This window comes from Brassica napus, chromosome A3 (assembly GCF_020379485.1).
Source record: "Brassica napus cultivar Da-Ae chromosome A3, Da-Ae, whole genome shotgun sequence".
In the NCBI taxonomy this organism is placed as follows: Eukaryota; Viridiplantae; Streptophyta; class Magnoliopsida; order Brassicales; family Brassicaceae; genus Brassica; species Brassica napus.
In genome coordinates, this window is record NC_063436.1 from 23,647,334 (window position 1) to 23,666,059 (window position 18,726).

At 29.2% G+C, this 18,726-nt stretch overlaps 1 protein-coding gene and 5 pseudogenes across 1 annotated transcript; 3 read left to right on the top strand and 3 right to left on the bottom strand.

Moving 5' to 3' along the window:
* The first annotated feature begins 6,550 nt into the window (after window positions 1-6,550).
* Window positions 6,551-6,642, top strand: LOC125607824 (annotated as a pseudogene).
* Window positions 6,643-12,903: 6,261 nt separating this feature from the next.
* Window positions 12,904-13,431, bottom strand: LOC106440223 (putative defensin-like protein 307). Its single transcript, XM_013881837.3, has 2 exons — window positions 13,302-13,431; window positions 12,904-13,181 (listed from the first exon to the last, which is right to left on the bottom strand). Exons 1-2 carry the CDS (start codon window positions 13,348-13,350, stop codon window positions 12,943-12,945), a joined length of 288 nt encoding a protein of 95 aa, XP_013737291.1. The 5' UTR covers window positions 13,351-13,431; the 3' UTR covers window positions 12,904-12,942.
* On the top strand, window positions 13,253-13,344 carry LOC125607826 (annotated as a pseudogene).
* An 88-nt stretch (window positions 13,432-13,519) lies between the features above and the next one.
* Window positions 13,520-16,203, bottom strand: LOC106440221 (annotated as a pseudogene).
* LOC106442531 lies at window positions 15,859-18,538 on the bottom strand (annotated as a pseudogene).
* Window positions 16,108-16,197, top strand: LOC125607825 (annotated as a pseudogene).
* Window positions 18,539-18,726: the final 188 nt, after the last annotated feature.

Sequence of the window (18,726 nt, forward strand, 5' to 3'; positions counted from 1 at the left end):
TGTCACCAAAAAGCACTCAAAAAGGAAAATGATCAAAATAAATCTCATTAAAAAGGCAAAAGATTATTATTTTACTCATTGCTTTATAGTTATATAAATAATAAAAATAAAAAAAAGTTTTTTTTTAATTTCGAATTATACATTTATAAATTCGAAATTTTTATACCTTTTTAGTAATTTTCGATTTTGTTTTTAATTTTTTGTTAGTTAGAATTATATGTTTTCAAATTCGAACTTTAAAAAAAAAATCGATTTAAAAAAAATGTTTTTGTAACTATTTTAAAAATTGTATTTTAATTTTTTTAATATTTATAAATATAATTATATATTAAAATGTAAAAGTATATACAATTGTAATGGATTATAGTTTTGGAATATAATGCGGATTTAAAGTGCAAAAGATATTTGGTAAGAAAACTATTTTGTTTTCTAGTTTTTTATCACATGGATACATATGATATTTTGAAAGTTGAGTCTTATGAGTAAAAATGAATAAAATCTATCTTCCAATAACACTAGATTTAGTTAGAATTAGAAAATCAATAATAATTAAACTTTTTGAATAACAAGAGATTTGAATAGATTTTAAAAATTCTTAAACCAATAACAATGAATTTCATTAAGACTTTTTAAATCCAATAACCAATAACAATGAAATATCAAAATTTCTTAAATTCATGAAAATTCACTAACCAATAATCTCCCTAAGAATCTAGATTTATTTTGATCAAAATGTTATTGAAAAAACTAAATTATTATAATATTAACTTAACAATAGTGATATTTGCATAAATAAATATTTTTATTTTTTTATTCATGTTAGAAAGTGCATTGATTTAGTGAAAAGTCTATTTTGTTTAAAACTTATTAATATTTTACATGAGATAAATTAATTTATTGTAATAAAATTTAATATAGAGAGCTTTGATATTTTAAGGAACTTGATTTTTATCAGTAAAATGTAAATTCTTTGTAAAATCTACATGGGAGGTTTGCAACAGTAACAATAGTTCAAAAGATAAGCATAAGAGCATCCGCATCAGCGGTTTAAACTGGAGTTAACACGGTTACCGAGAAAATAAAAATATTAAAATAATCCAATATGCATGACTTCGTCTCGCCACGCTCCTTCCGCATGAACCCGGGTCGTTACTGTTTAGCGGACCCTACGCCATGTGGTGGCCCGCTATTGGTCAATTTTTTTTTTATTTTAGTTTTTAAAAAAAAAAATCAAACGAAAAAAAATATATAATAAAAAAATCAAATTGTGAATCCCAACCGGGAGTTTATTAACGCGCTTGCTCTAAGCTACTTCTCCTTTTGCCTTGCAATAATCACTGCAAACCGCCACATCACAGTTGGTGTCATCAGGTAATGCCCCATAATTTTGAACAGGGCATTCACAGTCAGTGTCCACACACGTGGATTGTCCATGTTTTCCTGACCATTTAAGTCTAACACAATCAGAGTTATCGAAGCAAGTTTTTTTTTCTTTGGTAAAATGTTATATTGATTAATACCAAAATTTTCTGTTTTTGACAGAAGTTACAAGAGGATACTAGTAATAGAGAACTACATGAAACTAAACAACAGAGCTAACTCAATCACATCTTAACTTTAAACAAAGACTAGAAGCTAGACAGTAGAGATGGAAACCAACATAACAAGTTTGGACCAAAAAAGTGGTAAAGACTGCAAGAACAAACCAGTCCACGCGAGAAGGAGAGAGATAGGTGTCCTCCCTGATGCAACATTTTCCTACAACTTCAAGACAGACTACAAATCACAGACCACCCTAAAAATCACAAACACAAGCAGACAAACCCACCCGAGATCCACATACCATGACAACACGAGGCAGAGATACCATCTGATGATGCCGTCGTTCGGTCTGAGACTTAGAGATTGTCGCCTCCAAATCTCTTAACCGGAACCGTTACATCTGTTGAACCGAAAGCCCATGTAGAGCAAGCGGACCGGACAAAACCCCGCCTCTGGAGCAGCTTCATTGAGAGAGAGAGAGAGAGACGTCTGAGCGCCCAACTGGAGACCTGTCTCCAACCAACCCAAAGCATCACCGTTTCGACAACAGCTTAGACGCACAGAGAAACAGCAAGGAGCGAAGGACAGCGATGGTGACGCCACACCATCGGAAAATTTCAGCCTTGAGGCAAGCGGATCTAGCCTTGGGTCAATCCACTAATCGCCAATTGGTTTTAAGTTGGAAGCCGATAATAAACCCGAATCTAACATGGTATCAAAGTCAGGTTCTGATACCATGATAAGTTTCTTGGGCTTCCAAATTAAAACCAATTGACTATTAGTGGATTGATCCAAGTCTTTTGTATATTACTCAAGTCCCTTTTCATATTTCCGATGTGGAATATTTCTCCAATATCTAGTGCTAGACTTTTGACGCGATTTTGAGATTCAAAACTTTACAAGATTTTGAGACTCAAAACCTTTACAAGATGGATAATTCATAACAATGCATCAATTTTTTTTCTTTATAAAAGAAAATGTTGATGCTTAATTTTCTAGTGATCGCGATCTGATAACAGGAAAGCCCTTAAACTACCAAAAGAAAGGTCAGAAGACTAGGACCACCATATTAATGGCTGATTTCGTTTTTGTTCACATCTTATATATTAAAATAAAAGTCACAACATTGATTAATGTGTGATTTTTTAAAAAATAGACCTAATTGACATATTCATAGAAAATCATGTTACATTTAATCTCTAATCTTATCATTTAAATTTTGGGCATACAAGAAATTTTTATTAGACTATCAATAATTGGATTTAAGCAATAGATGATTTATTAGATTTATAAATAGTATAAATTAAATAGATATAATTTAAAGTTGTAATACTATACCTCCATATGTTAAATATTTGTCGATGTTAACTTTTAAAATTATAAAGAATATTTTTAAATAACAAAAATTATATTATCTAACAATGATTAATTTTTACTATCTTAAACCAATGAAAACAAATTTTAAACTATATAGTTTATTTTAAAGATTAAACAAAAACTAAATGTTGAATTTTAAACAAGGCATTGGCGAAGATCAAATGATCTCAACAGGAACATGTTGACAACTTGTATGCAGATGATAATGCTATTACGTAAAGTAAAGTTGAGGCATTAAAAGAGCTAAATATTTTTTTGTTTTACATATTTGTTGAAATTTAATTTTTATATTTGTGTTTTTAGTCATATATATATTTTTTTGTATAATATTTATCTTAAATGATTAATAAGAAATTTTAATAATTGTATTAAAATAGTTGGACCACACCTATATCAGTAGGTCATGTTCCTGTTTTAATAGTATTGATAAGGTTTTAAAAGCAGAAGAGATATACTGAAAACACGACTTTTAGAAAGTGATTGAAACTTAAAAATTATTTCAGGCCATAACAAAACAAAGACAGTACAAAATTAAGATCACCAGTCTTCTTGATGACTCTAGGAACAGTGAAGAATCTGTGGAAAATAAATTGTAGCTATTGCTACGGACTCGTTTATACTCCTCAAACCCTACAGTTTGATCTCGTACTGGCACAAGTTCAACACGGTGTATCAGATGAAATCAATGAGGAGCTTGTAAGACCAATATCTGAACACGAGATAAAGATCATAGCTTCATTCTAGATGCAACCTGAAAAAGCGTCTGGTTTATCAAATTTGTTTGGTCAATGAATTTCTAATAGAAGGTACCACCGTTGTACTTAATGACAAAAATCCCCTATATATTATTTGAGAAGCATTGCAACATTTTTTTTGTAGCCACGTGTCAACACGATGTATCAGATGAAATCAATGAGGAGCTTGTAAGACCAATATCTGAACACGAGATAAAGATCATAGCTTCATTCTAGATGCAACCTGAAAAAGCGTCTGGTTTATCAAATTTGTTTGGTCAATGAATTTCTAATAGAAGGTACCACCGTTGTACTTAATGGCAAAAATCCCCTATATATTATTTGAGAAGCATTGCAACATTTTTTTGTAGCCACGTGTCATCACTAGAATGATTTTTAGAATCCTTATAAAAGTAAGTTGGTCCATCTAAATATATAATAAGCTTTTTATTAAACCACAATAAATACATTATTAATGTGCTTCACTATTTCCTTAAATAAGATTACGAAATTGGCTAATGTGGCTAAAGTATATATGACAATTAATGATTTTGAATAATAAAGATTTGAAAAAATAACAGTATACTATAATTATATTTGTTTAATTTTAAGCTATTAAAATAAATTAAACAATCATAATAATCATATAATAAAAATTAAAAAAATTATTTATATATTATATTTTGAATTTTTAAAAACGAGTATAAATTACTAAATCTGTTAAAAGTTTCACATTCAAATTTTGTGATCTATGATTTAAAACTTTTGTTATGATATGATACAAATAATTAAAAAATAATATAAGTTGAAAGTCTCATTTAATAAGTATCAAAAATAAAAGATATATAAATATATGTATCATTTTAAATTAAACTATATGTCATATAAAAATACATAAATATCTTAATTTTGAAATTTACTTTGAACATTTTTTTGATAAATATTTAAAAAATATTGACAACTTAATTTTTTAAAATATTTTAAATTACTTAAACCATTAATCCCGCAGTGGCAATTTTGCTATAACTAATTTAGACTTTTTGCTTTAACATATACAAATGATTAAAAAAAAATATGAGCAAAAGGCATCATCTAATGAATATTAATATTAAAATATACCATATATATGTTCCTATCATTTAAATTTAATTATATATCATATCAAATAGAAAAATTATTTTTTTGATTTATAAAATTTATTTATATGTTCGCACCAATTTAATTATATAAGTAGTAGATAATGACTTTTTAATTTTTTAATATATATTTATTATTTCATAATATGTTATAAACATATAATATATAAAATAATTTATATATATAATGTTCATTCCGCGCAAGGAGCGGATCTTGACCTAGTATGTCTTATTCCTGAAAAAAAGAAACCAAACAATTATAATTCATATCAATTAGTTTATGCAATGTCCGTTAGAAAATCATTTCAAAGGTCTTATGCCGGCAGTTGTTTCACATGGGCTGATATCTGAAACCCAGCGGCATCAACTTAAAAATCCAACAGGATGGCTATTTTATGGATTTAGATTTTCAACAAAAGGTCTCTTATTATTTACCAAAAAATGATAAAAAATTTCGTTTTTTTTTTGTTTATGTAGAAAATCATCCTCTCTTATTTTTACGATAAATTTCCATGATATTTTTCTTTTCACTGTAAAATAGCTCACAGATGGCTGAAAAGGTCGTACATGTCTCTTAGATCGGTCTCAGCTCTAACATGTTTTACCGCTGTCAATCATAGCCAAAGAAAACTTAAACAATCTAGTACAATCCCACTAAACAATTACAAGCATAACTTTATTTAACCCTTGCCCACGGCTCTGAACATATGTGCGGGAAGAACAAATCTAAAAAGGAATACGTGAAAAACCTAACAACTACTAAATATATATCCAGACAATTGATATTTTGTTTCGGGAAAATTGAGAAATTAATATTACTAGTTCATAAAAAGAGCTTCGATTTGATTTTTATATATAGACTCGAAATTCTTTGTAAAATCTACATGGGAGGTTTGCGACAGTAGCATTGGTTCAAAAGACAAGCATAAGATACTTCTCCTTTTGCCTTGCAATTGTCAAAGCAAACAGCCACACCACAGTTGGTATATATCATCTGCAGGCCCTGTTCGAAAACTCGCTAGGCGTTATGCGTGCGGTCGGGTAGCGCCTAGCGCCGAATCAATTAAGCGGGAATTATACGGGGATTAATCGGGGAGTAGTTTTAGGGTTTTTAAATAGGTTTTGAGGATATATATTAGATATGCGCATAAATACCATTGTTATTATTTAGTCCAGTGGAAACTTGCCTTTGTTTACCACTGATAGCCCAGGGTTCGAAGCCCGTTTTGCTGTTTTAAAAAAAAAATTAGGTTTAATGACCTTTAAATGACCAAAACAACCCTGTCTTCAACCTTTTACCTCTGCGATTTTTTTTCCACCTACAGCCGTTTTCATTTTTTTTTTTCGATTTCAATGATTTTTGTTGTTATTTTAGTAGAGTTTCATCAAAATAAATCAAATCTATAACGTAGATGTGATTGCAGACTTAAAATCTAGAAAAAATGCGAGTTAATTTAGTTTTCCGATTTTTTTTTCCGAGTATCGTTAAACGCCACGGCTCCCCACCGTTTCACGCAAATCCGGCGATTAACCGGCCGCCGAGACCGCGTTTTCGAACAGGGTCTGCAGGTAATACCGTATGTTCTTCAAAAGGGCATTCACAACCACCCTTAACACACGTGGGGTGTCCTAGTGGTGATGGACATTTGAGTCTAGCACAATCAGAGTTCTTCTTGCAAGGCTGATATCCAGTTCGTGCCAGAATCACTGTACCTGTAACGATATCATGTAAATTATCGATATATGTATAATCATGCTGATGAGGAGTACGAATAGTTAATTAAAAAAAAACTATTTGATTTAAACTCACATGTTGAAAAAAGTAGAATACCAATGAATATCAAAGGTGATTTCTCTTTTTTTTTTTTTTGTGTTCGTCTTTTTTTTTTGCATAACTAAAATGATGTACTTAGTGAGTATTTATAATTGTAAAAAGGAAGTTTTTTCAAAAAAACCAAGAAAATATATATTTTCCCTTTTGTGAAAGGTCAATATTCACATTTATTATTAGCTAATTTCTTAACTGATATATCAATCAAAATCTAAATTTTTAATGCTTAAATTATATACTTCCTATGTCCATGAAGAGTGTCACTTTGACATTTTGCACACAAATTAAAAAAATGATTGAAATGTATTTATGTTCTTAATAATAACATCCACTTAATCTCCTTATTATTAAACGAGAATCAAATTAGAAAAACAACCTTTAAGATATAAATTATTTATGTCTATATTATTTTGCATACCTAGTCATTATGAGAGCTTTTCTCAGCCTCCTTTGATATTAGACCAACATTATTGCAGGTCCTTGCTGGTGTCCTTAAAGGAGGGGGGACCACAATTTGGCAAAACCAAGAAGGGACAAAGGAGAAAAGTCGTTAAATAGGGAACGTCCTTGCTGCGTTCTCTGCACTGTTTGCGGGCCCCACGACACATGGTGGCCCGCGATTGGTTAACTTAAAAAAAAAAAATCAGAAAACTAAAAAAGAAAAGAAAAAAGATTCTAAGGACTTCTGTCAGATAATGTTGCTCTTAGTCCTTTTCATAACTAAACTATTTACTAAAAATGCCATTGGACTGATGTGTTTCATAACTTGACAAGACCCATATTTTTTTTGTAAGGTTTTACCTTATTTAATGTGGAGTCCTAGACTACATACAAATAATTTGCATGAATACATTGATTTCAACCAACGGGCCATGGATTAGTGGCACTTGAAGAATAATCCTAATACGGTAAATCCGTAGTTCGTTTCTTGTTAGCCACAAAATAGTCGGTTGATATCGGTTGCTGGACACTGTGGTTAATTCAAAAAAGAATATATTGATTTCTTAACATCTCATTTGTCATCATCATCAGCCTACTTAGAATAATAATTAAAAATGGAGAATCAGTGTCAACTAAATCAGATATTTTAATAATATTTTGAACTATCATAGTCATAAACCTGAAATTCAGATCTATCATTGTCTTCTTCCTACATATAACAATGATGATTATATGTTCAAATCACCTTCGGTTAGTTTAAAAGATGAAACAACATACCAAATAATAATGAAAAATCAGAGTTACTCTTAGTTAAATCAGATATTTCCTGCTTCAAAATCGTAAATAGGAGATCAAATTTATTCCCATATATTTCAAACATATATTACATTACAATATATATGGCATTGATTATTAAGACTTATTCGCTTTTTATATTTGTTTGAAATATTAAAGGAAAGTTATACATTAATATTTTAGCGTTTGGAAATTAAATAAATCTGTGCAACTAAAAGATTTTATTTATTTAGTGTCGTATATACCCAATTTTATGGCCGAATTTTTTTCATTAATTGTGCTTCCAATTTTTTCTTCTATATAAACATCAACATATATCATAATGCATTTCATCTCATTCATAAACTCTTACCTCTTTATACGATCTTCTTTTCTTAAAGTTTTAAATGGCTGATTATAAAAGGTTGGCCTACCGTACTTTTTTGGAAAACAAAAATAAAAACACGAATAATTAAATGGGCAGAAGTTTTACGTACATATTATTCCATGTAATTAGTTTTAATATTTAACGTTTTATATTGTAAATTTAGAAATTATATTTTAAAAAGTTATACTTTTTATAATCTTAATCTCAATCCGCGCAAAACACATATCTCTACCTAGTTAATATATTTGAGATAAATAAAATTATATATGAAATCAAAATATTTCCCAACTAATATTAAACATTAAAATAAGTATTAGTTGTATTAGAATTAAAAGGGACATTCTTTGTTTAACAAGAAAAATGTTAAGATCACATTTATATAATGAATTAGAAAAATCATTTAGGAAAAAGAGTATCTGTGTACAATATATTATTTTGAGATTCCTTTAAAAAAAATATGTCAAGATTCACTGACACTATCATAATTGACTGTAACGTTTGACTAAATTAAGTAACCAAGTATGTAGCTGATTGAAAGAACAGTATTTATATTTACTTACTTTCAGCTTGTTTATTTAGCAAAGAAAAATACCGTTTGTTGTATTGGTTAAGTTCAATTTAACTTTAGTTCGATTAAAATACTCAAAACGTTGTTTACAAAAAAAAAATACTCAAACGTTGCTTCTTCACCTGTTTTTGCAGTAAGGGAAACACATTACGAAAAACAAGGACGGGAAAAAAACAAGGACGAAAAAATTTCTTTCCCATCTGTGTTTTTTTCTCTGATTATTTGTATCGATTTCCTTATTACACTCTACTATATTCATAGCTGAACCAGAATAAGGTAAATATATAGTCTGCATGTTTCTGCATAGAGAACTCTTTTTTTTTTTTTTTTGCTAACATGCATAGAGAACTCTTAGATTAGTATTTAGCAAAAAAAAAAAAACTCTTACATTAGTATCAGGAATAAAAGTTAATATGTATTATTTGATTCTGGCATGTTAACTTTCTTAGCTATAGAAATCAGGAATACAAGTTAATATGTATTATTTGTGTTCATTTATGATGCATTCAAGAAAACGGTTAATGCTTGTAATGATTAAAAGTAGAGAATCCATGAATATCTGATGAAACAATAGACACATTTCATATGTGTTCATCATATTAGTCTGATTTTTTTTGGAAATCAATACTATTAAAACAGAAGATCCTTTTTTGAAGTGCCCTCCTGTTTTGAAAATAATTACAATATACTGCCCACTCACTTTATCTAGACATATGCTTTTAATTAAATTTAGTATTTTCCTAATTCTTTTTATTTATACCAATATTAATAAAGGAACACGTTAATTTGGCATAACTAAAAGCTATCCATGAGTTTAGCAATCTGTTACAAGAGATCACGGCAGATTTAGATTTCAATTTTCAAGGATGATTTCTAATATACTATAAAGGTGATGAGGCATATTTTTTTTTGACCGAGTATTTCTGAGTGTTTAACGAAGATGAAGATGACGTTTTGCTTGAGGTCGTGTTCTGGTAAATCAAAGGAGGTTTCAAGAAGGTTCGCATAGTTCCGCGATAAACTTCCTCCTCCATTACTCAAAGGTACTTTTACGGAGTTTTGCTTGAGGTTTCTATTCACAGGGTTCGAGATACTTTGATAATCAGTTCTTTGGTTTAACTGTGGGGGCTGATGGTGATTTTCGACATTCAATATTCAACAACTTGATCCAATCATAGAATATACGAATAATTTAGTAGACATAAATTGAAAACTAACGTTCATGAACTAAAAATTATTTCTTCCCATAAGATGTTCTGGATCGAACAAATATGTACTTTTACCATTATCTACCAAGCACGGGAAAGCATAATGAGACACTAAACCCAGAAAAATATTCCGATCACCTACCATATATTTTACTAAATAGTTATCTTACATCGTATTGTTATTTTTACATTATGATAGGATATTGCAAAACTTTATTCCTTTTTATAGACATAATAAAATATCAATAAATAATTTGAACAATATATGGATCTTTTTTTTTGTAATCAAAACAAAATATGAATCTATAACTACCCAGTCCCTACTTAGACTCCAAATATAAACCATGTTAACAAATATTACAAAATAACTTATCTATAAAATTATTCCACGATTTGGTTTTATTTATTAAATATAATAATTAATTTAAACAACATATCGATCTATAATAAAAAGATAGCTACCCAATCCCTTTTTAGACTAAAAAAATATTAACCATGTTAACAAATATTCCAAAACTTAGCTATCTATAAAACCTTTTCTTTTTGAACAAAACTATCTATAAAACTATTCCAAGAATTTATTTTTTGAACAAAAATATCTATAATATCCTTTGTTTCATATATTTTTTTTATTCAGTTATGTTTAGTTTATGTTTAGTTTGTTCCAAATCTTCTATTTCCTATATATGCTGTGAAAACAAAAATTCGGTTTGTAAATCTAACCGAATACAGTAGAACCTCTATTCATTAATAATGTTGAGAATTTAAAATTTTATTAATTTATAGAAATATTAATACGGAAGGTTCTTTATTTAGATTTTTTTATTTTAAGGTATATTTATAAGATAAGAATAATATTTGATTTTAGTGTAAAGACATTAATTGTTATTTTTTTAAAATTTGACATTTATATTAATTTATTATATTATATTGTGTATATAATATATATTGTATAACTTTTTTTTGAACACATATTGTATATAACTTAAATGTGGTTTTAGATATAATATTACTAAATTTCACCAAAAAATATTAAGTGTTAAGAAAATATAAAGATAATTCCATTGTGAACATAAAATAAACAATATAATAATAAGTTCTTACTTATATAAAATATGTATACACATAAATTATTAATTTATATTTTTAAAGGGACTTTATATTTACATATGATTTACTTAAAAATTATTATATTATTATTTTATCGATTTGTATCAAATTTTGAACCGACCCAAGTTGGGACCAGCAAAATTTATTAATTTATAGAGATTATTAATTTATCGAATATTAACTTATAGAGGTTATATTGTATATAGCAACTAATATATATCATAATCAGGGTTGCCAACTAATATATGATCCATTTGACCCTCGATCAAGCAAATTCTTAAAGTTGTTACTTTACAAAAAAAAAATATATATATATATAATATCTTCATTTTCCTATATTCATTTTATACAATAAATATTAGTTTGTTCAAAAACTTATATTTTCTATATACACTCGGATGATCGGATCACATAAAGGAAATATTACTCATTCTTATTTATCGAAAATTCTATAATAACAGATCGGTGGATAATAATGAAGATTAATATCAAATCCATTTCTAACGTTTTACAAATAATTTATTCAATTTTCTATAATATTCAAAATATATGAGAAGTCTTTTTAGCTTTTTAGAAATATTTTTAGATTTTTTTGGGGGTTTTACCGGGTCAACACGTGTTGAATCACAGGTTAATGACGAGTTTTTCGGTTTTTACCAAGTTTTATCGAGTTTTTAATTAACGGATTTGTTCATTAAATCTGAACCGGATTATATACGAGTAATCGGGTTTATCGATTTCACCGTAGATTACCGGGTTTATCGGTTCGACCGCGAGTTTGGGGTCAAAAATTAACACTTAACAAAGCTAAAAATTACACTTCTCATGATTATTTTTCATATATTTTAAAATATTGAATAAGAAATTAATGTCTAATCACAAAATATAGTTTTCTTCAAAATCCAAAAATTTAACACACAAAAAATTAAAATAAATAATGTACATAAGTTTAACAAGAATGGATATCCAGTTTATAAATTATTACATTATTATTTCCAACCAAAAAATAATCCCGCGTTTTAAAAGCGCGGGTCAAAATCTAGTTATTACATTAAGACCGGTATATCTTGAATGAATTTAGAGAAATAATAACTAAACTCAAAAAGTTGACAACCAAGAGTACAACCAAGTTTGATTGGGTAGCGTAGGATCCATATATGTGTTCCTAGGTGATACTAGATCGCTTAGTTGTCTTTGTGGTTGAAATCTTTATAGGTCAAAATCCATTGTAATCTCTTATCGGTTAATGAAAGTTGATGTTGAGCCAAAAAAAAAAAAAAAAACTCAAAAAGTTGACCAGAAAATGAGTAAACTCGAAAATATTATTTTGATCGCATCTTTCTGATGATAGATTGCAATTGTGTGATCTTTTATGTTAGTACGTAGATTCTGCCAAATTGTTTCAGTTTCCGCCAAATTGCTGAGAAAACTAATAATGTTACATGTGCCACTTTTATGAGTCTAAATAATTCATATTTGTTTAGATCATAAACCAAGGGGAGGTCTTATAGATCCGCTTTATTCATTGTATGTCTAAATTTAAAAATGAAAACTATCATATATTCGTCTTGTTGAATAGATTTATAATCTAGATTTATTTGATCAAAATGTTATTGAAAACTTAAATTAATTTAGTATCAACTTAATTATAGTGATATTTGTATAAATAAATATGCTTTATTTTTTATTCATGTTAGAAAATAATTTTGATTTAGTGGTAAATCTATTTTCTAAAAATTTTGCATAAAATAAATTAATTTATTATAATATAATTTAAAATAGAAAGCTTCAATATTTTTAAGGAACTTGTTTTATATTAGTAGAATGTAAACTCTACATAGGAGGTTTGCGACAAAAACAATGGTTCAAAATACAAGCATAAGCTACTTCTCCTTTTGCCTTGCAATAGTCAGTGCAAGTAGCAACACCACAGTTGGTATTATCAGGTAATGCTCTATAGTTGTCAGGAGGGCATTCACAAGTACCATAAAAACAAACGGGTTTTGCGGATGGACATGTGACTGAAGCACAATCGGAGTCCTTCGCACAAGTACGTGCCAGAATCGGTGTACCTGTACAAAATCATGTATATTGACGTTGTATGTATTAATGTATATATAAAATAATGTAACCTGCTGATGCGGTAGATGAATAATTAATTACAATAGAAAAATACAACTTCATTTACTCACACGTTGAAAGAAGTAGAATACCAACGAATATCAAAGCTGTTTTCTCCATTTTTTGTTGTGCTAGTTAGTCTCTTTTCTTTTTGAATGACTACATGATGTGCTTACAGAAACTATTTATAACTGTTAGAAAATAAGAGTTTTCTAAACCATGAATAATATGCTATTTCTTTCACTTTTAAAACAATATGTTTTATAATTGTGTTTCATTGCTTAATAATTTCTTTCTTTTCTTTTGTGAAAGGTCAATATTCTCATTTATTATCAGCTAATTTCTTAACTAATACATCAACCGTATTTGATAAATTTTAATGTTAAATCATGTACTTTGGAAAGAGTATCAGTGTCCAATGTACTACTCTGAAATTACTTTCTAAAAGTATGATAAAGAGTTTTATGTATTTCTTAAAATTGTGTATAATTACTTAATATAAAAAGTTATTAAAAATATTATTTATAATTTTTGATATTTTATATCATGAAACTTTAAAACACTATTATTTTGTAACTTGTTTTACATAATTATTTTATATTTTATATTTATATTAATTTAGCGTTAGTAATTATTAAATTTCAAAAAATTTGGTACAAAAAATTCTTGTGCTTATTTCACTGATTTACTTTTAAGAAAATAAAGTTGTAAATGTTATGTGATATAATTTTAAGCTGTATTATACTGATTTAAATTATTTTATATTTTTTACGGAACAATTTATGGATATTGATACTTTCGACTCATTTGAATACTCGAAGAGAAAATCTATCTATGGACTGCACCTTTGAGGACTAGTATGAATTTTTTCATAGGTTTGGGAAGCCCTAAGTTAATATATATTTTTATTTTATTTTCTATTTAAATTTAAAATTTCTAAATATCTATTTTGCATTAACTTTTGATGATTTCTAAATGGTTTAATCAATCTTTTATATGTTCCAAATTTTATTTTAATGTTATTATAATTCAAATAAGCTAATCTTTTTTTGTACTGGATTCAAAAACATAAGAACATCAATGATAAAGTAACAACCATACAACAAAATAACATAATTTTGTACTATTCGTAATTTATTTTTATCAAACTAAACATTTATCTTTGGTGATTCAGACAAGTGAACTCTAGCAAACTCATCAACCACTTTCCTCTTGTCTTCTTCCTCAGCCATACCAACTTTCTCTTTGGCCTTTTGTCCAACCTCTTCTGCAACTTTAGCCACTTTGTTGAAAGCTCCGGTGACCCACGTGGCGCCCGTGAGGACGTACCGGTTCTTCATTATAGCCGAACCCGCATTGCTCACACTCTGCTCAGTTGCAGCGATTGCTCATTTGGTTTTCTCCAAGACTTGGTACTTGTGATCAACTTCCCTGACTTTATCGCCCACCACGACTGTTCCGGTGTTGATCTTGTCGGTGAAACCCGAGTTTCTTGTCGAGAGATGCGACTTTGGCTGATGCAGTGGATGTAAGCTGGTGTTTCTCCTCGACGCTTTTGGCTTTGGCGATTGCGTCTTTTCCTAGAATGAAGCCCTTTGCGAGCATGCTGCTGACAACATCTTCGGCTTTTCTCAAGACGGATTCACCTGCCCTGAGAGATTTGCTGCTATACTTGCGTTCCTGGAGAGGGAGAGATGAAATGGTAAAGAGTTTGCATCTCAAGATAGATGATGAATTAAGAGCTTACCAAGGAAGCTAAAAGCCTCAGGAGATAGTTAATGTTCTTAGCAATAGTAATCATGAATAAAAAATAGTATGTATTATTTTTGTTCATATATGATGAATTCAAGAAAACGGTTAACGCTTGTAATGATTAAAATTAGGGGATCCATAAAAAAGTGATGAAACATATAGACACATTTCATATGAATTTAGAGAAAAATGAGTAAACCAAAAATATTGTTTTGAATGTATCTTTCTGATGACAGACTGCAGCTGGGTGATCTTTTATGTCCGTACGTAGATATTAGTATTATCTTTCTATTGAAAAGAGATATGAAGGTTTCAGTTTCAGTCGAATTGTTGAGAAAACTAATAGTATGTTGAGAAGGATATGAACAGTAATGTTACATATGTCACTCTTTTGAATCTGAGTAATTCATATTTTTAGATAATAAAATAAGTTTGTATGTCTAAATTTAAAAATGAAAATTCTTCTATATTCATCTTGTTGAATAGATTTAAAATCATGGAAAGTAAGGGCCAAAAAAAAAAGAATAGATTTAGAATCAAGATTTATTCGATCAAAATGTTAATGCAAACTTAAATTATTTAATATCAACTTAACTATAGTGATATTTGTATAAATAAATATGTTTTATTTTCTATTCATGTTAGAAAATATTTTTGATTTACTGGTAAATCTATTTTGTTTCAAACTTAAAATTTTGCATGAAATAAATTAATTTATTATAGTAAGATTTAATATAGAAAACTTCTGTATTTTAAGGAACTTGTTTTTTATTAGTAGAATGTGATTTCTTTGTAAAATCTACATAGGAGGTTTGCGACAGTAACAATGGTTCAAAAGACAAGCATAAGCTACTTCTCCTTTTGCCTTGCAATAGTCAATGCAAGCAGCCACACCACAGTTGGTATCATCAGGTAATGCCCCATAATTTTGAACAGGGCATTCACAGTCAGTGTCCACACAAATGGACTGTCCATGTTTTCCTGGACATTTAAGTCCAACACAATCAGAGTTATAAAAGCAAGTTCGTTGTTCATTTTGTGCCAGAATCGGTATACCTGTACGAAATCATGTATGCTGATGATATATGTATGTATATATAATAATGTATCAGGCTGATGTGGTAAAAGTATAATTAATTACAATAGAAAAATACAGTTTGATTTAAACTCACATGTTGAAAAAACTAGAGTACCAATGAATATCAAAGCTGCTTTCTCCATTTTTGTTGTGGTAGTTAAGTCTCTTTTCTTTTTGAATTACTAAATGATGTGCTTACGGAGACTATTTATAACTGTAAGAAAATAAGGGTTTTCTAAATTCTAACCATGAATAATATGTTATTTCTTTCACTTTTAAAACAATATGTTTTATAACTGTGTTTCATTGCTTAATAATTTCTTTTGTGAACGGTCACTATTTGTCATTTATAATCAGCTAATATCTTAACTAATACATCAATCGTATCTGAAATTTTTTAATGTTAAATCATGTACATTGGAAAGAGTATCAGTATCCAATATACTATTTTGTAATTATTTTTAAAAAATATAATAAAGTTTTACCCGTACATCTATCCATGCTTATATCTTTTTTAATTGTGTAAAATTAGTTAATATGAGAAATTATTAAACATATTATTTATAATTTGATATTTTATATCATAAAAATTAGTAACACTATTTTTTGAATTGTTTGAATAATTAGTATATTATAGTTTATATATTTTATATTAATTTATCTCCTCGTTAGTATTTAATAAATTATTTAAGCTTATTCTCCAATATTTGGTATAAAATTTATTGTAATTAATAAATTATTTAAGCTTATTCACTAATTTATTTTAAAGAATATAAAGTTGTAAATGTTATCTGATATAACTTTACTCTATATTACATTGATTTAAATTATTTAAGATTTTTCTATCAAACAACTATAGATATGATTTTCACTTTCAGTCCATTTGAATACTTGAATAGAGATTAGAGTATGTGTATCTATAAACTACAATTCCATTTAAAGATTAGTCTAGTTCTTCTCACATGCATCTAATATTCCCCAGGTTAATCAGAAATAAAATATTTATATTTCATCTTCTATTTAAATAAATATAATTATTTGAGATTATCTCACCCATTATCATTAACTTATGATGATTTCTACATGGTTTCCATCTTTTATATGTTTCAAATTTTATTTTATTGTTTTTATAATTCAAATAAGCTAAACTTTTCGTGTATTGAATTCACATAAGAACATCAATAGTAAGCTAACAACCATACAATAAAATCTTATTTTAATGTTTTTTCAAACAAAAAAACATACAATAAAATAACAAAATTTTGTACTATTCGTAATTTATTTTTATCAAACTAAACGTTTATTTTGGTCTTTTTTTCTCGTTAGAGGTTATTTTTCTGACAAAAGTTTTTTTATGCTATTATAGGTATTTATGTTCTCTAATGCTTCAGATCAAATTCGCATTTTCGATTTAGCTTGGATATCGGTTTTGTTACAAACGCAGGGACGACAAAATTGATTTTTCTTTACGTCTTAAGTACCAAACCGACCATGAATCCAATGTTACAAGAACACAAGTCTTGGTACTAAATAAAAAGTTCGATATTCATTTCTAACAATCCAGTAGAGATTAGTTCAAAGTATTACAGTTTACAACAAGAATCACAAATGTCTTTAGTCTTTACTTGCCTGCAAATCTCAAGGTTGAGCCAGGCCCACAGGTGGAGGACTCTGCTGCTGCTGCTGGGGCTCGTGATGTTCAGATTCTTTTGGTTCAGGAGAGTCAGAGAGTTTTGGTTCATGTACTTCTTCTTCCTTAGATGATGGCGCCTTTGGTGATTCAGACAAGTGAACTCTAGCAGCTCATCAACCACTTTCCTCTTGTCTTCTTCCTCAACCATACCAACTTTCTCCTACGCCTTCTGTCCAACTTCTTCTGCAGCTTTAGCCACTTTGCTGAAAGCCCCAGTGACCCACGTGGCACCCGTGAGAACATACTGGTTCTTCATTATAGCCGTCTGCTCAGCTGCAGCGATCGCTGATTTGGTCTTCTCCGACACTTGGTACTTGTGATCAATTTACCTGACTTTATCATCCACCACGACTGTTCCGGTGTTGATCTTGTCGGTGAAACCGAATTTCCTGTCGAGAGATGCGACTCTGGCTGATGCAGTGGATGTAAGCTGGTGTTTCTCGTCAACGCTCTTGGCTTTGGCGATTGCGTCTTTTCCTAGGATGAAGCCCTTTGCGAGCATGCTGATGACAACATCTTCGGCTTTTCGAAACACGGAATCACCTGCACGGGGAGACTTGCTGCTATCCTTGGGTTTAGAGATTGCTAGTGAAGATGTAAAGAGAAAAGTGAGGTTATTACCAAGGAAGCTAAAGCCTCAGGAGATCAACAATCGTTGCTCCCCGAAGTGATAAGACTCATAAACACTCAGTCGCTGGAAAACATAAGAGGAAGTGATAGAGGCACTGTACACACCGAGAGAAGAACCGCAGTTTCAGCTCCTTGTAGATCCTTGAAAGTGACATATGCCAATTTGGACCGTTCTGCCTCGCTGTACAAACGTGGTAATAAAAGCGTTTTTTCTTTAAATCTAAACTTTCGAGTAAAGCAAAGCGCAAACCTCTCGGTCTCGAGGTAGAGAATGTCGCCCGAGAAGGAAACAAACTCCTTGAGGTCACGATCGGTTGCTCCTAGAGTTTAGATTTATTTGATC

Coding starts and splice junctions, on each gene's coding strand:
- LOC106440223 (XM_013881837.3), bottom strand. CDS start 13,350: ATGGAGAAAACAGCTTTGATATTCGTTGGTATTCTACTTCTTTCAACG. Junction 13,182..13,301: donor TATTCTACTTCTTTCAACGT/GTGAGTAAATGA, acceptor GATTTTGTACAG/GTACACCGATTCTGGCACGT.